Source organism: Rhineura floridana, chromosome 2, assembly GCF_030035675.1.
Source record: "Rhineura floridana isolate rRhiFlo1 chromosome 2, rRhiFlo1.hap2, whole genome shotgun sequence".
In the NCBI taxonomy this organism is placed as follows: Eukaryota; Metazoa; Chordata; class Lepidosauria; order Squamata; family Rhineuridae; genus Rhineura; species Rhineura floridana.
Window position 1 is genome coordinate 219,286,605 of NC_084481.1, and position 25,214 is coordinate 219,311,818.

At 43.3% G+C, this 25,214-nt stretch overlaps 1 protein-coding gene across 2 annotated transcripts in view; it reads left to right on the plus strand.

Annotated features, from left to right (window-relative positions):
* TDRD9 (tudor domain containing 9) overlaps positions 1 to 25,214 on the plus strand; it is a 153,147-nt gene that overhangs the window by 40,755 nt on the left and 87,178 nt on the right. For both annotated transcript variants that reach the window (XM_061612279.1, XM_061612280.1), the window contains 4 exons: positions 1,933 to 2,100; positions 12,583 to 12,686; positions 21,672 to 21,742; positions 22,895 to 22,949. In XM_061612279.1, the coding sequence (XP_061468263.1) occupies positions 1,933 to 2,100; positions 12,583 to 12,686; positions 21,672 to 21,742; positions 22,895 to 22,949 (398 nt within the window). The remainder of the gene's footprint in view (positions 1 to 1,932; positions 2,101 to 12,582; positions 12,687 to 21,671; positions 21,743 to 22,894; positions 22,950 to 25,214) is intronic.

Consider the following 25,214-nt stretch of genomic DNA (forward strand, 5'->3'; position numbering starts at 1 on the left):
TGGTCATGCAAGGAATAAGGGTTATGCACATGTATCTTAAGCATGTGTTTGCCTGTTTGCACAGAAAGTGGGGGTGAGAGTTCTGCTCACACACATGCATGCAGAGGAGGGGAGTGACATACTCCACTACTACTTCAATGCACTCCACAGCTTTAAGCAGTTTTCCCCTCCAGCCTGGTTCACTTCTGGTATCTGGAAGAAAACTGCTTAAATCATAGAGCACAGCAAAATAAGACGGGGGAGAGGAGAGGGGTTAGGTTTCTTTCCCCTTCTATATGTGCCATTTTGTGTGAGAAGTAGACCTCCTGCCTCTGCCTAATACACTATTGGGCATCCATGTTCTAAGATGCATTTGATTGCTCTACATGCCTAGTTCAGCCCTGGGAACTGGGAACTCTCGAATTCAAATCTGACCTCTAGGTGGCAGCAGGAGTGACTTAAAGGGTAAATGTACTGCCTTCAAGTCGATTCCGACTTATGGTGACCCTGTGAATAGGGTTTTCATGAGGCTGAGAGGCAGTGACTGGCCCAAAGTCACCCAGTGAGCTTCATGGCTATGTGGGGATTTGAACCCTGGTCTCCCAGGTTGTAGTCCAACTCCTTAACCATACCACACTGGCTCATGGGTAAAAAAGGTGAAGGTGTCCCCGCACTTATAGTGCGAGTCGTTTCCGACTCTTAGGGTGACGACTTGCGACATTTACTAGGCAGACCGCATATATGGGGTGAGATTGCCAGTTCCTTCCCCGGCCTTTCTTTACCCCCCAGCATATGCTGGGTACTCATTTTACTGACCACGGATGGATGGAAGGAAGGCTGAGTGGACCTTGACCCCTTTTACCAGAGATTCGACTTCCTCCTTCCGTTGGAATCAAACTCCGGCCATGAGCAGAGCTTCGGCTGCTTTACCGCCGCTTACCTCTCTGCGCCACGGAGGGTTTGGGCTCATGGGTACAGAGAAGAAAATCTGCGTATCCTGGTTAAGGATACAGGAGATGAGCACTAGCATCCCATTACCCAGAATAGCCCACCAGGTGGCCTTTGCTCCAGCCAAGAGCTCTGTTGAGCCTTTTAGGTGTTTTTATTGTACAGAATCTGTGCCTGTGAAAGGAATCAATCATGTCCTTAGGCTCTTTTTAAATTGTTTTTGCACATTGGATTTTCCCCATCTACTCACAGTAAGTTTTTACTGTTTGTTTCTGTTCTACTAAGCCTGAGCCAAGGGATAACTTGGGTATTCAGATAACCTTTTGCAAAAATCAGATATAGGGGGTGCACAGGATGGAGGGGGGAGAGACTGGCATTGGGGCAACAGATATGTCCCCTTGGCAGTTTCAGATCTGTGGTGAGTTAATGTCAGGATGGGCAGAGATTGCTGCGCCATGGAAAGAGCTCTAGGTTTAGAGCTGGGGGGAAAAAAACCTTTGAGCCTTTATTGTTATTTTAACACCAGGTGAAGGAGTGTGTTTCTTTTTAATTTCACAGTTTAATTTTCTTTTTTTTTTAATTTGGGTTTTGAAATTGACTTAACTGATTATTTTATGTTGAAATTTGCTGCTTTATGGTTATTGTGTTTTGTAGATTGGTTGAGATACAGGTGTGTTAGTAGATATAACTCATGTAGATACTATTTTGCAAATTTTTATGTTTGTGTTATTTTATATATTGCAATATTTTATTACTTCTGTAAACCGCTTTGCAAACTTTTTTGATGAAGAGCGGTATATAAACTACTTGAAATAAAATAAATAAGAGAAGGGGAGTTCTTCTGTTGCACAAGGAGAAATCCTTGTGCTGATAGAACATTCGCATTAGCGCTGCGTTGAATACAGCCAAGAGTTTTTTGGTTGTCATTCTCAATGGTTCAGTGCGTTGTAGAAATTCAAGCTCTGCAGCTTCTAAAGCTCATTTGTATGCTGCTCCTTTCGACAGGTAATTCTGATGTCTGCAACAATCAACTGCCAAGAGTTTGCCGACTATTTTGCAATTCCAGTCCGCAACCGGCTATACCCGGCTTATGTGTTTGAAGTGGAAGGCAAGCCCCATGCCATTGAAGAATATTTCCTCGATGACCTGAAGCCTATTCTCAGTCATATCAGGGTATGTAAAACAACCGACTTTGCTCTCTGTCATTGGGCTTTTAAAATAATTTGGGGCATTGCGAGTAAGAGGATGGACCTGAAATTCCTTCTGTTCTCTATCTAGCCACCTGCACAGTGGCTTCAGCATGTTAAGAAGGAAGAGCTATATTTGATGATAAATCTTTTTCCTCCATTCATGTCTTGAAAACAAACCAAACATTACATACATACACACACGTACATGTTTTTCCCAGCCTGATGCTGCTTCATTTTATGCAAAAAGAGCTCCAGGAGGGAGCACTTTTACAAGCAAAAAAGTTGGAGGTAGTGCTGTGTGTATTTTGGGAATGGAGAGCTTATGACCCTCCAGGTATTATTGCAGGTCAACAATACATGCCAGCCAGGGGAAAAAACACACGAGGAAGGCAAGGAGCAGGGCTAGTGAGGGCAGGGCTTGGGAAGGTGAATGGGTGCCCCCCTTCAGCTGTTGTTGGACTGCACTTCCCATCATCCCTGGCCATAGGCCATTCTGGTTAGGGATGATAGGGAGTTGGAGTCCAGTGACATTTGGAGGGCCACACATCACCCACCACTGGTATGGGGAGAGTCTCCTGATGGCCGGATAGGCCTGGAGGGCTGCAGTTGGCCCCCAGGCTTGAAGCTCTCCACTCCTGTTTTAACTGGAGGCACACCTGTATTTCACATGTGCACTTTTATGCCTTTGACACCTGAGATACGTGTTTTCAGGAAAACCCCCCCCCCCATTCCAGTGGTGGTGATGATTCCATTAGCGTGCCTACTTTAAGGAACAAACTAATGTTCAACATGGGATGGGGGGAACACAACAGAAGAAAGGAAAGTGGGACAGAGAAGAGATATACGATTGGTTTAGGTTCATGTGCCTAGTTTGAGTTCTGCGGGTGGAGAAGTTGTGGCCCTCCGGATGTTGATGGATTACAACTCCCATCATGCCAGATGGCTGGCTGTATTGATGGGAGTTGTAGTCCATCAACATCTGGAGGGTGACAGTTTTCCCCACCATGTCTTCAGTAGAGGCTGGGTTACATAGTGGAGCCAGGGGAGTTTAGAGGGTTGTGCCAAAGGCTTCATGGAAAAAGTGGGTTTTGTGGATGGGCTTGAAAGAAGTGTGAGAGGTGACTTCATGGCAGTTTTCTGCGAAACAGATCCAAATATATGGGGCAGCAAGGGGGAAAGGGCAGTCTTTCGGGGTAGCAGGATATCTTTGTTCACTGAAGGGACCTGCATGCAATGTTATAATGCTTGTGGTGCTTTTTAATTATGGTGTAAATGGCATCCAGACTGATACCGTCATTGCTTGAAAACCAGGCATTCCTTTTTCGGGAGTCATACCTTCCTTGGCACAGTGCAAGCACAAAGTGGGTCAACTTTAAAGTAGAGATCCCCCTTCACCCACCCACCCCAACATCCTCATTTGTAAATTGGGTTTCAGATTCTGCATTGTCAGTGTAATGTGATCTCATGAGTGAATTCCGCTGGAGAGTTGATTTAATGGTTTTGGACTTAATTTAGTGGGGACGGGAATGGGGTATTAAGAGAAGAGAAAATTAATTGGCTGTACACTCTAGGCAGACATTCCTGTTAACAAGCAAGTGTGACAATCAAAGGCAAACTAATAGACTCCTGCAGTCATCAAAGTCGTCATGATACGCAGAAGAACGAAAAAAAATCCTTCCTGTTATAACAGTGTCCTGTCAGCATTCATGTACTTGACAGTGGCGTGTCAGCAGCACCCAGAGACAGAACGGGGAGGGAAGGTTATATAATATATGTGATGTTTGCGAAAGATTCTTGGTGATGGGGTGGCAGCTAAAAAAAGAGCCAGGAAACTTGACTAGGATGGCTCTTCCTGTCAGGTTGGATCTGTCAGATATATTACTGCTTCTGTGATTAGCCTAGCTTGCCACACCTTTCAAGCCTGACACCTTCTTGAATAGCAGAGGGGCTGCTTTAGATACATGGCTTCCCACCCCACAACCTTTTTTAAAAAAAGACTGCACGCTTTCAGCTTGAATCCTCCCAATGTTGCTACTGCATTTTCTCCCCTCCTCCTCTTCTCTCTGCCCTTTTCAGCCCCTCCTGGCTACAACCCCTTTTCTTTGCTTAGTCTGTTGTTGTTATGTGCCTTCAAGTCGATTACAACTTATGGCGACCCTATGAATCAGTGACCTCCAAGAGCATCTGTCACGAACCACCCTGTTCAGATCTTGTAAGTTCAGGTCTGTGGCTTCCTTTATGGAATCAATCCATCTCTTGTTTGGCCTTCCTCTTTTTCTACTCCCTTCTGTTTCTCCCAGCATTATTGTCTTTTCTATTACGGTCTTTTGCTTAGTAGGGAGGAACAAATTTGGTGGCACAAGCGGTTGTGTTTTGTACCTTTAGGGCAACTCTCGAGCAGCTTGAAATGCACACACACATGCTGTCTCTCTCAAAAAAAAAAACCTCTTGGGGGAAAAAGGGCACAAAGATTTGTTTGCTAGTTGACTAAGCTTTTGCCATTTTTTCAAAAGTTAACAGCTATGTTATGGGCTTGATGCCAATTAGGAAACTGGTGTCACGGCCTCAAACTAAGAGGAGGTGGAGCCATCTGGGGCCAAGGCTGCTGTTCCACCAGCTAGGGAATTGGACCAGTCTCCTGACGCTGGTGTGTTCAAAGCCAACAGTGTTCAAGGCTGGTGGGCTGCAGCTCATTGAACGGGAGACTTGTGGTTTGGAGTCTAGAGCTGGACCCTCACAGATGCTGTCCCCTGAGCCTGGCTTATCACAGGGATCAAGGGCTTTCTGTGCTGCCACACAGCGAGGTAAGGGAAGGGATCATTTGCAGATCAGTGGGCTGGCCCTGTAAGAGCCACAGCCTCTTTAGACCAAGCGGGTGGAGCATTGGAAGGGGGCTGGGGCAGGAGGAAGAGACTTGTAAAGCCTCAGTTCTCCTCTGTCCTGTGTTAGAGCAGTGGGAGCCATCCATGGTACTGCAGCCCCCAGCCTGCCTTGCTTCTGTTGGTATCTTGTACAGATGGGTTAGAACAACTGGAAGCCAATGGCAGTTGTCTTCTTTGTATACCCATAAATATGTACAAAGGTTTGGCGTCTCATGCTGTGCAGGAGTGCGTAGCCAGCATCTGGTGCTGAGCAGGAAGTACTGGCGCTAAGGAAAGGTTGGAGAGCCGTCCCCAACCTGGTGCCTTCAAAAACAACGAGGAGGAACCAGAAGAGGGAATAATAGATTGCCGTTCTGTCTATTCCCCCCTTCCCCCCAAAATGAAAAAAACTGATTCAGGTCATTTGTAATATGCATTATTCCCAACAGGTCGGTACAGAATGTAAGGGAAAAGGTAGGGCAGGACCAGGAGGAGAGGAAGCAGAGGGAGAAAACAGAGGGATGAAGAAGAGCAGAAATGGACTACATAGCAGGGAGTGGTATGACCAGTGTCAGGTCCAGAGGAGAAGTCCAGGTCCATACTGGGAAACAAAAGACAGCAAAGTGGCAGTGGCTGAGCACTGCATTTCAGAGATTTGGAAGACAATACAGTAGGGCCCCCCCTTACCGGCATTCCGCTGATGCAGGCGGCTTTCAATTAGGGGAAATTCCCCGTTTTAAAGCCGATTTTGCGCTTTTGTGGCATTTTGCGACATTTTTGCGCAATGTGGCCCATTATAGTCAATGGGTTCCACTTTACGGCGATTTCCGGTTTACGGCGGGGGCCTGGTCCCTAACCCGCCGTATAAGCGGGGCCCTACTGTATAGGGACTGGGGAGAATGGTTACGTTAACCTGAGTGTACATTGCCGTCAATACAGTAAATTGTGTCTGAACTAAGCAGCTCTTCTTGTGATATTTGCCAGGGGCGGCCCTTTAAAATGGGACCTTATAACATAGAGCTGCCCACCCCCACCCCCTGGATAGCCTGCATGACATCACAGCACTGCAGAGCCAGTAGGATTTGGCTGTGTGACAACATCATGAAGCTGAATCAGAGTACAAAGTTTCCTGCTCTCACTCTGAATAGGAGAACATTCTTTGCCTTGTTTCTCAAGCGCCCCACCAAGATAATACATTAGCGCCCCACTCATACGGCAGGTTACGTTCCAGGCCCCACCGACAAGCGAAAACCACCGAAAAGCGGGGCCCTACTGTATTGCTGAAATGGTGGTGGTGGGGGAGTGCTTCAAGGATGATCTTTTTCATGAAACTCTATTCTCCATGGTTTCCACATAGGCCTACCTATTAATTGGAATTTCAAATTATAATGATTGCAGTGGTTATTGAGGTTTTTTTTAGAGACAACTCAATAATGAACCAATCTGATTTGTTTAAATATTTTAAAATTTAGTCAAACAATGGTAAGTTGATATGTGGTCATTTGACATTTGTTGGTTACAGCTGCAGGTTTGAATAATTAAGTGAGCACAATAGGTATGAGGAATAGGGGTGCAAAGAGAGCAGGCGTAAGGTATACAAGGCAGCTAGACCTCATGAAAATGCTGTGCAATACTCTGTAAAATAGCATGTATCCAAAAATTGGCAACTACCTATCTAGTTCACAATATATATACCAATCAGTTGCAATAACTTCTTATTTCTTCCAACCAGTATTTTTGGGATAAGATGGGTACAATGATCCTCTATCAGTTTCATAACCTCGTTCGCCTTTTTCATTCTTATTTTTTGGTCGTAGAATCATAGAATTGTAGAGTTGGAAGGGGTCTATAAGGCCATCAAGTCCAACCCCCTGCTCAATGCAGGAATCTGAATTAAAACATCCCCGACAGGTAGTTGTCCAGCTGCCTCTTGAATGCCTCCAGTGTTGGAGAGCCCACCACCTCCCTTGGTCATTGGTTCCATTGTTATACCACTCTTAACAGTTAGGAAATTTTTCCTGATGTTCAGTCGAAATCTGGCTTCCTGCAACTTGAGCCAATTATTCCGTGTTGTGCACTGTGGGATGATCAAGAAGAGATCCTGGCACTCCTCTGTGTGGTAACCTTTCAAGTACTTGGAAGAGTGCTATCATATCTCCCCTCAGTCTTCTCTTTTGAGAGCTAAATATGCCCAACTCTTTCAGCCTCTCCTTATAGGGCTTTGTTTCTAGTCCTCTGATAAACCTTGTTGCCCTCCTCTGAACCCGTTCCAGTTTGTCAGCATCCTTCTTGAAGTGCAATGTCCAGACCTGGATGCAGTACTCAAGATGAGGCCTAACCATTGCCAAATAGAGAGCAACTAATACTTCACACGATTTGGAAACTATACTTCTGTTAATGCAGCCTAAAATAGCATTTGCCTTTTTTTGCCACCACATCATACTGTTGGCTCATATTCAGCTTGTGATCAACAAAACCCCCAAGATACTTCTCGCATGTAGTATTGGTGAGCCAAGTATCCCCCATCTTATAGCTGTGCCTTTGGTTTCTTTTTCCTAGGTGCAGACCTTTGCACTTATCCCTGTTAACTTTCATTCTGTTGTTTTCAGTCCATTGCTCCAGCCTGTCAAGATCACTTTGAATTTTGTTTCTGTCCTCCAAGGTATTAGCTATCCCTCTCAGTTTTGTATCATCTGCTAATCTGATAAGCATTCCCTGCACCTCCTTATCAAGTCATTAATAAAAATGTTGAAGAGCGCTGGACCCAGGACCAAGCCCTGCGGTACCCCACTCGTTACCTCCCCCCAGTTTGAGAACGAACCAGTGATAAGCAGTCTTTGAGTACCATTCTGGAGCCAACTGTGGATCCACCTGATAGTTGTTCCATCCAGCCCACATTTAGTTAGCTTGCTAATCGGAATATCATGGGGCACTTTGTCAATAGCTTTGCTGAAGTTTCCAGTTTTACATTTTATGACCTCATATCAAAATAGATGAATGCTGTACCTTGTTCACGTTATTCTGTGTCAGAGAAAGATCATTATTACCAAATAATTCAGAAGTTACTTAAGAAAAATATGCCATCTCTAATTACCGAACAGTCTTCTTCCAAGGGAAGCTGCTCCATAAATCCTGTTCTCCTTATGCCATGAAGCATCAATTTTTGTCATCTGCATCTCTCAAAATTAGCAAATGTGTCTTTTTTTAAAAAAGAAACTGTTAATCCATAAAACAACTTTGTTTTAAAAAAAAATGCCTCTAGCTAAGCTCTTCAATCGTGCCTTAAGCTCTTGATCATCAGCTTTTTGGATGATCTCAGTAGCTCACACAGAGGTGACTTTTTCACAGGGGACTATGGCTGCAGACTGAGCTAATTAAGTCAGTGCAGTTGATGAGGGGAGGACCTGGGGTGGGGTGGGGTTAGCTTCAGGTCCTGCAAGACAGCGTCGCTTTTTGTTCTGTTCATCTTCGTGATACAAGTTAAGTGCTTCTTAATCGGTTGGTGTGTCTTGGAGGAAGGGTGGGATATAAATTTGATAAATAATAAATAAAGAGCAAGGCCATTTCCTAGATCTTTTCCATTGTGTTCATTGATTGTACATGGAAGCGTTGTGCTGAACCACAGCTAACCCCTTGTCACCACAGGAAAATGAAATAATGATGTTCTTACAGGCTTGGTTGAAAGCAGGCTGTTTGTAGGACTTTTGACACGTGACACTTGTATTCAGCTTAGTGGCTGATTTCAAAATAGTTTATGAACACCTTAATTCACAAGCCGGAGTGCGCTATAAGGTGTGGTGTTGAAGACTCACAGTGAGTTGGGTCTGACAGTCTGACATAAGTTCTGCTGAGATGTTATGGAGGGGAAGAAGTAGTGTCACACCTGGTTAGACAAATTCATGAAGGATATGGCTGTCAGTGGCTACCAATGATGATGGCTATGCTCTTCCTCCATGGTAAGTGTCAGCATGGCCACTGTGAGAACAGGATGCTGGACTAGATGGGCCACTGGTCTGACAATGGAACCAATTACCTAGGGAGATGGCAGGCTCTCCAACACAGGAGGCCTTCAAGAGGCAGCTGGACAGCCACCTGTTAGGTATCCTTTAATTTGGATTCCTACATTGAGCAGGGGGTTGGACTCAGTGGCCTTATAGGCCCCTTCCAACTCTATGATTCTATGATCCAGCAGGCTCTTACGTTCTTATGGTTGCCATTTTGAGTGGTAGTTATGAGTTTATGGCAGGTGTGGGGAGCCTTTGATCCTCCCTCCAGATGCTGCAGAATTAAAACTCCCATTAGCCCCAGCAAGCATGCCCAATGTCCAGGAATGATGGGAGATGTAGTTCAGCAACATCTGGAAGTCAAAAGTTTCCCCACACCTGGTTTATGGTCATGTTTAGTTTGCCCCTGCATGTGAAGTGAGCACTTTGGATAAATAGTTAAGTATTTTTTTCTTTTCCCTAGTTTTTTTTTCTTACTCTGAGAGTTTTATCATTTTCTTTTAAAAACAATTAATTTATTTGCAAAACTTTCTGTTCTGCCAACATTAAGAAAAAGCATCATGGCAATGAACAGCATAAAATCAGCAAATAAAGTTGCATCAATAAAACAAAAGCAAAGTAGATCAAAAATCAGTAGACTGGATTAATGCATCACTGTGTAGTTGGATCACGTGTGAAAAGTGTCAAATGTGAAAAACCAAAACAGGACCTGGATGAACAGGCTTTCTGATGTGAATTGTTGATTATCTTGGCAGAGCTAGTATACACTACCTTTGATTTCTGTGTTGGGCTCATAAGAAATCTGAATTATTGGGCATAGCTGTCTTCTTCAGAAATAGTTTTGGTTTGAATCGGTCACTTCTGACAGATATGTTAATGCTTGTAGACTCTTGTTTTTATGACATTGCAACCTTCCCTGGTAAAACTCCATGGCAACTCTTGTCTTCAGAGATGACAGAAAAAAAGTGCAGAAATTTCAACAAGGTGAAACGTTGAACTCTGAAGCAGAGAAACTCAAACTGATGGGCTTTACATTCTATCAAGTAGGAATGGAAAAAATTCTTAGAAGATGAAACTGTTGTCCTTATAGCAAGGTCCAGAATCCAACCCAGCTCTCAAGATAAGCATGTATAACTTCTCAAAGGAAATGTACATATTTACACAAGGCTTTGGGCTATTGGTGGCTGAACAATAGAATTGGGGGCACCTCCAGGTGTTGCTAGACTGCAGCTCCCATCATCCCTGACTATTAGCCATGCTGGCAGGGGCTGGTGGAAATTGGAGTCCAACATCATCTGGAGGATTGCAGGTTCCCCATCTCTGCCGTGCAACATGGGCTTTGTGTTTACTAGCAGCACGGCCTACTCTTACGTTCACACCTCTGTAGGCATCCTTCATGGCTCTTCATCATAGCTTCTCTAAATAGATTGATTTAAAAAATTAATCTCATCAATAAGTGTGAAAATATATTTACTGTTTGTATCTCACAATTGTAAGATCAGTACATAAACAGGACTCCTAAAAACAACAAACTCTTTTTCAAAAGCCTTGTTTCACAATATTTAAAAGAGATTGTTTTAGGTGAAGGGCCATAGCTCGGTGGTAAAGTATCTGCTTTGCTTGCAAAAGGTCCCAGGTTCAATTCCCAGCATACCCAGTTAGGGCTGAGAGAACATCGAGGAGAGCCACTGCCAGTCAGTGTAGGCAATACTCAGTGAGATAGGCCAATGGTCTTGCTTGGTTTTAGGCCATTTCATGTATTTCTAACTTCCTATGTTTTGGGGAAGGGCCATAGCTCAGAGGTAGAAAAGCTGCCTCATGTACAGCAGGTCCAAGGCATTCCCAGGTAGGGCTGGAAGAGACTCCTGCCTGAAAGTCGCTATTGGAGTCGCTAATGGAGAATTTTATATATCCACACATATAATCATAGATATTAGAAGGTATATGTTTTAAAATCACAAGGAATTAAGCATAGGCCTGCAGGCCTGTTGAGACCCTAAGAACCAGTCTCACAGAGAACCCTAAAAATCCATAGGCCTCTGAATCAGACCTGTGAGTAAGGGCCTATGGAAGCAGGCAAAGTAAACTCAGTCTGAACGATCGTTTTCTTGCCAAAACTCAGCCGGTACGTGACTGACAATTATTAATTAGTGTATTGTTTATAATCTGTGATTGATATAAGACATAGTTGGCAATTACATTCTTTGTTTCAGTGTTTTATAGAGCCAGAGCTCTGACTGCTGGAGAAAGTTTATAACGTTAGCAAAGCAAGAATGAGATACACTTTAAGCTTTAATACTGATTTCTAAAATAACCCAGTGAGTTAAATTATAATTTTAATAAGTAGAATACAACTTTGTAAGTGGGTATTAATGGTAAAAAGGATACTGTGGAGTGGTTTGCCTTTTCTATTCCTCTGAGGCTGAGAGACAGACTGATGCAGAATTACCCAGTGCCTTGTCTTAAATGTATGGTCTCCAGGCACAGTACAGTACCTTAATCCTAACCTTTCCTCTATAGCCATGTATTTTTATAGTAAGGAAATGGGATTTCTGAGAAAATATAAGAAACCTATAGCAACAAATACAGCTGTAGGTGCTCATAAACACTGAGGCACCCTAAATTAAGCCAAACCCAACCTGGCATCGTTAAGGAACATGTTAGCCTGGCCGATCAAGAACAATGGGTGTACTGGGTTTGCTTGGAGGCACATTCCCAATAGTTACTGGTTTCAGCTGGCCTGGAAGACCATTAGTCAAGGTGGACAGCAGAACAATGGTGATAATAGTAAGACAGGCAGAAAATTGGAATAAGAAGTATATTACCTAATGCTTTCTGATTGGTTTGGAAAGATTGCATAGAGGAGGAACTGTGATGGTATGTGGGAAGGAACTTGTGGGATTGGTGAACTAATGTCACATGCTGCATCTGTAGTGCTTAAAAGAGCTTGCACACAATGCCTCAGGGCACTCTCTCCTGGATGTCTCAGGGGGACTGACCCTGCATATGCTTGTAAAGAATAAAGGCCTACCTTTTTGCTTCAAGCCTGTGTCTTCAAATTTCTTCAAGGACCCCCAGCAAAAGATCCCATAGGAGAAAATTCTCCATCATTGCTGCCAGTCAGTGTATACAGTACTGAGCTAGGTGAACCAATAGTCTGACTCAGTATACAGCAGCTTCCTATGTTCCTATATTGATTAGTCTGCAGGTTTCGCTGATCATAGAAGATAATTTAGCTCAGTATTGTCCACATTGTCTGGCAGCAGTGCTCTGTGGTTTCAGATGGGGGATACTCCCATCCCTACTTGGAGATGCTGGGGATTGAACCTGGGACCTTCAGCATGCAAAGAAGATGCTCTACCACTAGGCTACAATCCTTCACTGAACCGTTCTGCACCTTGCTTCTGCTTCTCCCCTGATTTCCTTAACCCATCCCTGCCATTCGCTGCCCATCTTCCCTTGTCCCTCTACCATTGATTTCAAACCCTTTTGGGCATGGAGCATGTCACTAATTCCTTCTGTGCTTTGCTCCCTGCGTGCTAGCCACGTTCTATAAACAGACAGAGTAACAGTAACACATGTTTTTGCCTTACCCTCTAGATTCCCGTACAAAGTACTGAGGACCTGCTAATACCTGAAGAGATGTACAAAGCAGCAGTCACTCTGATCCAGTGGTTTGATGAGCTGGAAAGGAAAGAGAGCGGGTAAGACTCAGTTTTTCTTTGTAGTTCCTCTGTGGTTGCATACAGGATGTGGGCTCTGCACCTCCAGAGAACAGACCTGGGAACGTTCTAGCCAGGAAATTGATGCTTGTCAATGGCTGCTGGTGCCCATTAGGACTGGTGGGGCAGAAGGCAGGATATCCAACAATAGATGGAGCCAGAGCCAATTGTTACCCTTCGCCATTTAGGCTGTTGATTATACTGTGGGGGCTTTGACAGTTGCCGGCTCCAATAAACACTCTGTATTGAGGCACCCAGTAGACAACAGACAAAGAAGATGGATTTAAATGCTTTATTCACACATTAAATTGAAAATAATTCCTAACAGGCAACATTCCACCCCCACACAGTGATGCAAACACAACCTTAGGACTAAATAACCTGATATAAAGCAGATCGCAGATTCACTGTCTCAAACACAGCGCCACTTCCTTCTTGCTAGTTGATCAGGCTAGCAAGATGGAGGGGTTCTTGCCAAACCCAGGGGTCATTTGTGGACGTGCAGCCCCTTCTCTGTTGAGTTGTGGCGTTATGTGTCTCCGTTACTATTACTAGTCACTTGTATAGGCCTTGCTATGCCTACTCCACCCCAGGTGTTCTCTTGGATGTTCTTTGTGTGTTTCTGTCTTAGCCTGGCTACCTTGTCTGCAACATCTCATGATCACCCCATATGTGTCCCCTAACTTAGATAACTAATGACCTCAGTTGTTTTCCCCCTTCTGTATGTTTTCTGCATGTTTTCTACACATTCATAACATGTTTACCCCTTAACATCTATTCCTATCAAAACATTCTACACCATCCTTAGCGATCAGCTCTCCTCATCTGTCTCCAGCTGTCTCCTCTTCTGCGATCAGGCTTCTTGGCTATTTGATCATCCTAATTCAGTCCCTTTCTATGACCTTTCCCCAAGCTGGTATTTCATCCAATATCTTTGTATCTAGAGGTCTCATCGCAGAGTATTTGTTGAGGTTTGAGCAGTAGTGCAGGGGCAAATGCAGAAATGCAAGCTCCCTTCATGTTAATCACAGTCATGCTCCCTCCCCACTTTTTTTGCTGTGGGGTTGAGAATGAGATTCTTGTTAAAGCCTAGGAACCAATAAACATAAAAGAGGCCTGTTAGCACTGAGAAGAGTTTTCTCAGTGTTTGACTCGCCTCCTTTCACTCTGATTGGCTCCAATCAGCAGGAAAGGAGAAGAAAGCATGCTGGAAGACTCTTTTCAGTGGCTAATACACCTCTTTCATGCTAATTGGCTTGTAGGATGTTGGAGATATAGAGACTCTGCTGGGACCCTGCTCCCCAAAAGTAAAGGGTCTAAGCCCCCCCGAGACCCTGCACAACTACACCCTGGGTTCCAGGCTCTCCCCAGTTCTATCCATATGAAATACCAAAAGGTAACACAATGACAGGCAGAGCCAACTCATTCCAGTTTTGTTCCCCTCCCCCTCCCTTTGAGTTCTGGAAGGGATAATGCTGAGCCTAAGGAGGAAGAAGCTGGCAGACAGCGCCACCTCCCCTGCACTGTTTTTGTAAGTAGAAAGTCGGGCAGGTGGGGGCTGGCCAAGGGCAGACTGAGGACAGTGGGGCAGTGCCCCATTTTCCCTAATGGACTATTCTCCACTGGGCTTGAATTCCCTTCTCTTTGAAGGGTGTTTTCAGTATACTGTGATGGTTGGGGCTCATGTACTTAAATGCTCCAACTTACCAAAAAAACCCACCCCAGACTCTGTAGCTGGGTTGTCCGAGGCAGTCAGCTCTATAGGAGGGAATTTGGTTTCCTGGGAGCAAACGAGCCCCATTAATCCAGAATTCCTAAATAACTTCCTGAACATGAATTACACTGAATGCACATCGCCAGAACATTCTACCAGAGTTGCTTTTCCGCCGGGGAAGATAGGCCTGCAGAGTGACTGAAATGGCTCAAACTGGGGAAGACTATGCTAGTGCTACATCCTCTTCTCCTTCAGATCATGCCCATGTTGACGGTGGAACATTACACTAACCCCGGTTGTGGCATGAGAAATTTCCCTCCTGTTGATTTCAACCAGTGGGTGGAAATGGTTGGGAAGAAAAAAAACACAACCCAATACCTGTCCCCAGGTCAATGATGCCCTCCATTTCTTTCGCCACTACAGAGCATAGGATATGCTATAACTCAGGCCTCATCTGCATTGCACATTTGAAGCAGTATTATACCACTTTAAACAGTTATGGCTTCCCCCAAAGAATCCTGTGAGTTGGAGTTTGTTAAAGCCTCTGAGAGTATTTCCCCTCACAGAGCTCTAATTCCCGGTGTGGTTTAACAATCAGTCCCTCTTCCTAGAGAACTCTGGGAATTGTATCTACATGAGGCGAATGGGGTCTCCTAACAATAGTCAGCACCCTTAAACTACAGTTCCCAGGATCCCTAGGGGGAAGCCATGACTGTTTAAAGTGGTATGATACTGCTTTAGATGTATAGTGCAGATGGTGCGTCAGTTGGCACCTATTTGCAGCACAGCACCACCAGTATGTAAAGCCCGTGCAAGGGAGGCCATAATTCAGGTAAGGCGCTCTTCATGGAACTTTATTTTTCTGGTTGCTGCCATCATGGTGTCAGATCCACATGATACATTTTAAAGCACATCCAATGCACATTTAAACCACACGACAGTGTGATGTGGCTGCAAAAAAGGCATATGCTATATTAGGCTGCATTAACAGAAGTATAGTTTCCAAATCACGTGAAGTACTAGTTCCCCTCTATTCAGCGCTGGTGAGGCCTCATCTTGAATACTGCGTCCAGTTCTGGTCTCCGCACTTCAAGAAGGATGCACACAAACTGGAATGGGTTCAGAGGTGGGCAACAAAGATGAGCAGGGGACTGGAAACAAATCCCTATGAGGAGAGACTGAAAGAACTGGGCATGTTTAGCCTGGAGAAGAGAAGACTGAGAAGAGATATGATAGCATTCTTCAAGTACATGAAAGGTTGTCACACAGAGGAGGGCCGGGATCTCTTCTCGATTGTCCCAGAGTGCAGGACACGGAATAATGGGCTCATGTAGCAGGAAGCCAGATTTCGACTGGACATCAGGAAAAACTACCTAACTGTTAGAGCCGTACGACAATGGAACCAATGACCTAGAGAGGTAGTGGGCTCTCCAACACTGGAGGCATTCAAGAGGCAGCTGGACAGCCATCTATCGGGAATGCTTTGATTTGGATTCCTGCATTGAGCAGGGGGTTGGACTCAATGGCCTTATAGGCCCCTTCCAACTCTACTATTCTATGATTCTATGACTTCCCCAAAGACTTATGAGAACTATAGTTAAGGTTACTGGGAATTGTTGCGTGTTCTGTCCCCTGATTTTGGCAAAAGAGTCTTTCCCACTCTGTTTTGATGCATGGTTATGTGCTGGGTCTGTGTCCCCATCAGCCTAAGTTCATTGGCTCCTTCCACATGTGGGCAGAGGTGGATGTCCTATAGCTAGGACAGCCCCTGAAGGGTTGGATTTGGCAGTGTTCTTAAGGATGCTCAGGGCATGTCTGTTGTTTTGTGCCATTTTCTGGTTTTACTTTTTGCTCATCCTGAGCTGAGTGGGTGTAAGATCCTGAAACATTGTCTCACCCCTTATACACCAGCTGTGCTGTACAGACGAGGGCCTCCTGCAGGTACCATCTTATCACAAGGTCCATTCTGAGCAATATAGGAAATGGACCTTCAGTATTGTAGCACCTGCCCTCCATCCCTCCCCTTAAATATTAAACAAGTGCTGTCTCTTCTTTTTGGCGACTACCAAAGGCCTTCCTCTTTCAGCAAGTCTTTTATGTAGTTACCTTTATCCCAGTCTGCATCTGTATTGGAATTGTTTTTAAGATGGTTTAATATTTTTATTGTTTCATTGCTTGTTGTTTGCTGCCCTGGGTTCCTTTGAGAGGAAAGATGGGATTTAAATTTAAATAATAAGGATAACACCAGCCATTGCACTGATGTAGCAGGTGTGTATCTGTTCCCCGCCTGGATTTGCTCTGTCCAAATCCAAATTAGGGTTGTAAATATTAATTGGGAAATGCCAACACTTTGAATCCACTTACTGCTGTTCCAAGAGATGTCCTGATACTTTATTTTATTTTGTTCTTACCTGTGTTTGCATAGCTACACCAAATTCTGCATAGATTAATCTGTGTTTGGGCTTTGCAGATTTTTAAAATGTGTTTGCATTTGAAATACTCCCAAGGGCAGCTGTGTTATGAGTATCTATCCAAGCCATGTCAAATGAAAAAATTGCTTTCTTAGCTGTAGGGCAAGTTTGTATCTGCATGTTCATTTGGGATGTGTGGGGTGGGGGGAGTTTATGTATGAAATAATGATGCTTTTAAAAAAAAAAAATGAAAGCGTTGCATATAGATGAAGAAATCCTAGTGCTTTCTTTTTTCTTTTTATTTCTTTAATCTTATTTTGATGCTTGATATCCATGTTAGTTGAGTTGAAATTGCATTCTGTTGAGATGTTTTAGTATGGCCTTTTAAAAAGAGGTGTTTGTAAAAGATGTGTCCTTTTTCCTTTTCCTTTTTTTTAAACAATCTAGTAATTTTAATATTTTGGAGAAATCTCGTTTTTGCAACACTTCCATGGCTGTCTTATATATCAGAGCACAGTTCAATAATAAGAAAAAGAAATGGAGAGGGAGACATTCATGAAGAAATAATTGTTTTGTTTCACAAAAATGTATGCCTTTTTTTTAGTTGAGAATTGTGACTTTCTTACAGTGACTCCCTCCATTGAATCTCTGACCTAATTTTAAGTCAGAATGAAATACTGTTTTTGTAATAGCTGCTGTTAACCCCAGTCGTTAAAACTTTTTTTTTACTTTCATAATCTCATTGCGATAAGGAAAGATATACTAGAATAAGCAGAATTTAGATTGCAGCTGTGAAAGCTGGATGTGATTGTATATTTATTTATTTATTGTATTTATATACCGCCCCATAGCCGAAGCTCTCTGGGCGGTTTACAGTACCTAAAAACACATATACAAATTTAAAACACATCTTTTAAAAACAAATTAAAACACAATTTAAACATTTAAAACAATTTAAAAACACATGCTAACACATGCTCTCTGTATAGAGAGTCAGACTGTCAGTTTATCCAGTTCAGTTGTCTACACAAGGAGGTGCGGGGAACATTTGACCCTCTAAATGTTGCTGAACTATGACTCCCATTAACCATAGCAAGCAAGGCCAGTGGCCAAGAATGATGAAAGTTGCAGTTCAGCAGCATCTGGAATGCCAAAGGTCCCCCACACCTGGTCTGTGCTGATTGGCCTTCTGTGGTTTCAGAAAGGGGTCTTTCCCAGCCTTAGCTGGAGATGCTAGGGATTGAACCTGGAAACGTCTACATGTAAAAACAACAACACATGTGTGCTATTCCTGAGCTGTGGCCCCTTTGCTCATAGATGAGAGAAGATGTGGTGGCCATAGGCTTCCTGGAAGCATCTTGATTAGTTGATGGGATGCTCTATTCTTTTGTCTGCTCTTACTAATCCTCCTCTGCAGTACTCAGCCATGAAGGAATATTTGATGTAATCTAAGTCACTTGCTGTGTTGATGTGAGGCATTGGTGAAGTCCAGAAAGTCCTATCCAGTGCCACATATGAACTGTCTGCTCTAGAACATGCCCCAGAATCCTCTGCAAAAAGGCAGAGGCTACATGGCGGATGTCAGTGTGGAATAGGAGCCCTGACCTGCTATGGAGGGGCGCTCTTGCCATGTAACACTACAAAAGCAGGACAAAAAAAAGTGGAACATTGTTGTATAAAATGTGGCAGGATTTGAGCAGCAAGGTATGGGACATGCACTGATTGGAATCAAAGCAGTATATTCTGCCCTGAAATGTTTGCAGCAGCAAATGGTATTGAAAATGGGATCACATTATAACAGCCCCGATACCATCATGAGCACAGATGCACAATAAAGAGGATGCCTGGAAGGGCCCATGTTTGCTCCCATATCATGGCCCTTCTGCACTTGAGAAAAATGGAAAGAGACTTGTTATGAATGGGCCTTCCCAGTCTCCATGGAAGCTAATGCAGGGTCCTTCAGATGTTGTTGAACTCCAACTCCCATCATCCCTGACCATTGGCCATGGCGGCTGGGGCTGATGGGAGCTGGAGTCCCAACAACAACTGCAGGAATCTAGGATGGAGAAGGCTGTTTTAAATAACCGACTTTCATTGTGAGCTTCTCTGGAAGTTCTTTTGGAGTTGAAGAGTGGTAAATAAATAAATATTCCTGCTTTTTATCTCTGTTCCTCAACTTACCTCTACTGCTCCATTAGTGGTTTTCTTTTTAAAGAAGGCGTTTAACAAAATAAAAATAGCGTTCCAGCATCCTGGGGGGGCCTGCTACCAAGTTGTAAGGCTTACATAATAAGTTACATTTCAGCCTTTGTATGGCGTACATGAAGTGATTATCTGCAGCATTTCATACCAAGGTCTAATTATTCCTATGAAGTGGAAGGGCTTTTTGTGTTGTGGTTTGTAAAAGTGACTTGTTTTGTATTCCCATATAAAGAGTTCAGCAGTATGTGTGTGTGGGTTCTTCCTCCTTCTTGGGAGCGTACTGTGTAAAGCTCATAATTGAGAAAAAGCCTTTTGTCAGATGGGTTTAGCTTCATAATTTTGCAGAATAGAGTTTTGTGTTCTATTAAAAGCTTAATTTATTAGATGCTTTTATTTATTGACTTGTCTATCTCAGTAACTTGTGATGGGTTACTCTATACCACCCAGAGTCCCCAAAGATGTACAAGTTAACCAAAACTGTAACAAGCAATTGAAACCATTGAACTAAAAAAAAAAAAAATCCACGACGTGCAACTGAATTTAAATTGCCAGTAGTGCCTGAACATTCCTTTTGAAAAACAAACAAAAAACCTTCCGCCCCCTGACTTTTGAGGAGGAGGCATAGATCATTGGTAGAGCAACTGATTAGGATGCAGAAGGTTTCAAGTTCAATCCCTGGTGTCCCCAGTTAAAAGGATGGGCAAAACCTCACTCTCAGGCTCTGGAGAGCCAAGTCACAGTACAAGAACAAAGGCAGATGTGGGGAATGTTTTGGCCCTTAAGAGGTTGCGGAATGACAACTCCCATCAGCACCAGCAAGCATGGCCAATGACCAGGGATGATGGAAGGCATTGTTCAGCAACATCTGGACAGCCAAAGGTCCCCCATGCCTGAGCTAAGTGGACAGATATCCTGTTACTGGTATAAAGCAGCTTCCAATATTTAGAACTTCCTAACCGTGATTGATTGATTGATTCATTCATTCATTAAATTGATTTATTTATTAAATTTATGTCCTGCCTTTCATCCTAGAAGGATTATGATACCTGCATCATTGTTAATTGGTTGCTGATGCAGAACATAAAAGGCAACCTTTCCATATAACATTTAGACCATTTCTATACTGCTTAATATATAAAAATATCTCTGAGCAGAAAACTGAACCAACAACAAATGTTACAAAAATACACAATAAAACCATGAATACAAATTAGTCATATATACAGATTGCATTTCCTTCTCCTTCCAGCACACCTTTTACCCAACACCTCTCAGCCTCCTGGCTCTCACCCAGGACTCCACCTGTGCACCCTATCTTTTAATCAAGGGTCCAAACAAACTCACAGATCACTCCAAAATCTCACAATGGAGAGTGTTCCTGGAACCTGCTGAGCTCCCTCTACTCTCTCACTCTGGGCTTGCTTTCATGGACAAGCACCAAGGTTTATGGAGCTTTCTCAGGCTGCCCACAGCTACGTGCCATTCAGCACAGCACTGCACACACCCAGTTCCAGGCTACATCTAGCTGGCTTTGGTGTGTATCTCAGGGGTTCCAAAGAATGGCAGATAGGATGCCCCTTCACTCACAGTTTTTTCTCTGGCCTCTGCACACCTATCTATCCGGCTGTTGCTGTCAGTGTCTCATCAAGCAAAGAGAAACCTTTCCCAGCATTGCTACTTCTGAGAGCCTTTTAATGGGAGATGCCAAAGGTTGGATCCGAGGACCTTCTGCATGCAAAGCAAATGCTCTACTGCTGATCATTGGATGATTGCCATGGTAACTAACCAGAGCTAGAATCCAGGGTTTGAAGTGGGATTGTTAGAAACACTGGTTTCAAACGAATCAGGTTAATGTTAGCCATGGTTGGCATCAATGCAAAGGTAGCGGGACACCTTATGATAAAAGCAAGCCATGGATGAGGGCAGTTCACCAGAGGGCATGTGGCACACTCGTGGCTCACACTCCCAGTCGTACCTTAAACATGGTCAGCTGATGAGGAACATTCATGTCTGCACACGTCATACAGCAGATTTCCCTAACCTGGTGTCCTCCAAATGTTGTTGGTCTGCAACTTGCATCATCCCTGACCATTGGACATGGTGGCTGTGGTTGAAGGGGGTTGTCGTCCAACAACACCTGGAGGATAGGGAAGGCTGCCATAGAGGCATGCAGACCCCTATAGTTGAGAAAACACAGGTGCGTAGTTTTTCAACAGCTAAAATTGGTCACAAAATATCAATACTATTCTTTTTATCATATTGCCGTCTTTGGCAGATATGTACATTCCAGTTTGGGCCAGGTGTGAGCTGATGTGATGCAGGGAGAGAGCTTGTAAAATCTTGTTACACAACTCCAGTTTTTTGAAATATAATAGGGCATAAGAATGCTTTTCTTTCTGTCAAGGCTGTTGTGGACTTCTTGCTTTTGGCTTCTTCATGCATGTATTTTTACAGAAATCGTAGCTCTAGGTAACACTTTATAAACACATCTGTTCAATTAACTGAATAACATTAAACATAAAGGGAAGCTTCCCTTCTTGAGAGTGTAAGCGAATCGGTTCCTTAGGCCTTTTTGGAAAAATGGGTCGTAGCTGCTTTTAACGTGAAACTAATGCATGCTGTCTCTTTTTTTAATACCAGGAAGACACATGCAGAAAACCAGAGTCTGGACTTTGTGTCAGACCGTGGCAGTGTGTTGGCATTTTTACCAGGTGAGGTTTATTTTTATTTTTAGGAGAAGCAGTCTGTTAAAATGTGAAAATGTTACCAAGCTTTGGTATGGCAGTTTGCGTGCACAGAAAATTAGGAAGATGCCTGGCCAAACTATTTGTCCGTACTGCCCAGATGCCTGCCTTGACTGGCAGTGATTTTCTCGGGATGCAGATACAGGGTTTTCCTATCCCCTGCTATGTGATTCTTTTTTCTTTTTTTCTTTCTCAAACTGGAGATGGCAGGGATTGAAACTGGAGCCTTCTGCATGTGCTGCTGCTGTTGTTGTTATGTGCCTTCAAGTCGATTACGACTTATGGCGACCCTATGAATCAGTGACCTCCAACAGCACCTATTATAAACCATCCTGTTCAGATCTTGTAAGTTCAGGTCTGTGGCTTCCTTTATGGAATCAATCCATCTCTTGTTTGGCCTTCCTCTTTTTCTACTCCCTTCTGTTTTTCCCAGCTTTAGTGTCTTTTCTAGTGAATCATGTCTTCTCATGATGTGTCCAAAGTATGATAACCTCTGTTGCATCATTTTAGCTTCTAGTGACAGTTCTGGTTTAATTTGTTCTAACACCCAATTATTTGTCTTTTTCGCAGTCCATGGTATGCGCAAAGCTCTCCTCCAGCACCACATTTCAAATGAGCTGCTTTTTCTCTTATCCGCATGTGCTGTGCTAGTGAGCTATTGCCCGTTCCCTTGAACTCCAGGGCTTGAACTGGGGAAACTCATGGCATAGTAGAAATACTGCCCATCACTTATTGGGTCAACTGAGATCATCTGCCTGCTGTGCTTCAGGCTCCAGGATCTGATCTAGGGGACTTTGGAGGGTATGGCAACCCACCCCCCACCCTCTCAACAGAGTTTGGAGCATGCTGGACAATAAATGTTAACAATCTGATAAGTGAAGGGAATGCAGAGAACATGGCATGATAGCAGAGGTGTGAAATGTGAATATAAGCCATAATCTGAGTACTTGGCTGGAGCACCAAAGGATGAATGCAAACCAGATAGGGGATATTTTTGGGGGGTGAAAGCCACTTTCCGTTGAATAAACAATCTTCCAGATGACTATAAATAATTTTGTTCTTCTTTTGCTCGGAGTAAACATGCAGTGTGTTAGTTATCGGTTATTTTTCACCTTCCAGGTTTGGCAGAAATAAATCGCATGCATGAGCTTCTCACAATCATGGCTCATAAGAGGTGAGTTGCAATCTGTTTATGGTGCTAGGCACTGTTCAAGACCTAAAGGTATCATGGTGCTAGCCCTGTAGAATAAAGGCATTCTCTCAAATATTGTTTTGCATGTACATGCACTAAGTTACATGGACAGGGTAAAGCTAAATAGAAATTGATGAAGATGGGGGCCTGACGTAATAGCACAGAACAGATGGATCTGTGGGACAAGGATAGATTTTACTGAAGAGGAGGTGTTTGTGGCTTGAAGGTAGCAAGGTAGAAGTATTGCTGCTCATGGTTTGTACACTCATCCCACTAGTCCCCTTTTGGAAAACAGGTTTTACAGTTTTTATGAAGGCTTGGTTGCACAAGCTGAAACACGGTGGGCTTTGAGCTTCTACAGAGCATTTCCTAAGCTTTTGCTATTTTTAAAAATTTTTGGCATATTTTTAATAGTACTTTTGTACATAATAATAAATATCTTTTCAGCATTCTGGTTTTTTACCTCTTTTTCTTGTATTTTGTGGATGCTAGACACTTCATTTTTCCTCCTTGTTTTACGGTTTTGATACCATTTCAAAACCTGAAAAGCCTGTAGAATCGGACACAACAATGGGACAGAAGGAATGGGTGTACCCTAAGGACAATGATTCCTCTGTTTTCTGCCAAGAATGAAAGGGATCTCTGGTCTAGTTCTTGAAACTAGAGGTGGATAATAGTGGAGTCACTGTCCTTGGTGTGCATGCATCTTTAAAGGTTGCAGGGGAGGGCAACCTTTTTTTCTGTTGAGGATCACATGCTGGTGGTGGGTAGAGCCAGAGCTGATGATGGGTGGGGCCAGAGACAAAAATGTCCTGAATTAACTTATTCAGAATAAAGACTCTCCTGCTACAATTTTCACTTTGGCTACCTCAGATAGGGATGCGAGAAGGCATAAACTTCTTTTCCACCTCATATTCATTGCATGCAGCTGTGTTTCTAATCCATTCTTTGGCTTCCGACAAAAGTGATGTTTGTCTCGCTGTCCACCAGGTGAAATTTTACATAATTCATTATGTTATTCCACACTGTTCATTTCCGTGCAAAGGAAATACAATGCAAATTGGGGAGGAAAGTGTTGTTTGCAGACTGGAAACAACAAGAATGAATGCCAGTTGTATTCACTGGATTGATTTCTGTTCCAGGCATGGAACAAATAAGTAAACATTGGCAATTTCAGCTCCCATTTCTGTTTTTGTTGGAATTCTCTGACCTTGGATTAGAATTAGACACTAGAACAGTCTAGTGTCAGTCTACTTAAAAGCAAGCCTTACTGCAATTGATGGGTTATTCTCAAATAAGTATACAAAGGACTTTTTTTAGTACAACAAATAATTACAGCTACTGTTCTACAAAGCAAGTGAAAATAATTCTTTTCTGACTTTAACATGCTGCATGCATGTACACACCCACACATATATTTGCAGAAACCTACCAATTTGTTGTCGTGCAGCTGGGAAAAGACTTCTGTTCCCCAAACAATACAGCCAGGAAAAAAGTAATTAAAACAAAAACAAAGCATATAGTTTTTGTCAAATAGACTATTGCCCCTTTTGAATTTTTCTGAAACTACATAGAAACAAAGGGGTCACTTTAAAAAGCCAGGAAAAATGAGAAAAAACAGAAAGGAAGGAACTCTGATTGGAGAGGGAAAATGGGGCAGTTTGAAATACTCTGTTTTAGGCAGTGAAAGGGTGAAAGAGAAAATGTGTCTTCCTCATTCCCTTTTACAGCTGTGGGCCACTTGCAGTCTGTTGCTATTTTGTTGGTGGGAGACCACATGAAAATGCTTTGGCATTTTAATGCCAGTTTCTCTTAATATACACATGTTTAGATGCAATTTCACTTAATGGACACATTTTTGCAGAGTAGTTTTCCTAAAATAATGCTTTTTTGTGTGTTATTTTCATGACCATACGCATTATAAGCACATTTTCCCCATATATAACTAAGGGCAGTGCAACAGGCTGGACGATGGCTAGAGTGCAAGTGGCGAAAGAAGTGGTGTGAGATTGATCGGGCATGAGTAAAACATCGTAACTGTTCCTACTGTGTGGTGGTGAAGAAGGCCCACTTCTCTGCCTCCATCACATCAAGTAGCTGTTCAGTGGAGCTTTTCTGTATTGTCAGGGGTCTGTTGACATCAACTCCAGGAAATGGAGTTTTGGACCTTTCGGAGGCCCACTGTGAATTGTTTGCAAGGCACTTTGAGGGTAAAGTTGCTCGCCTCTGTAGCAGTCTTGATGCCCC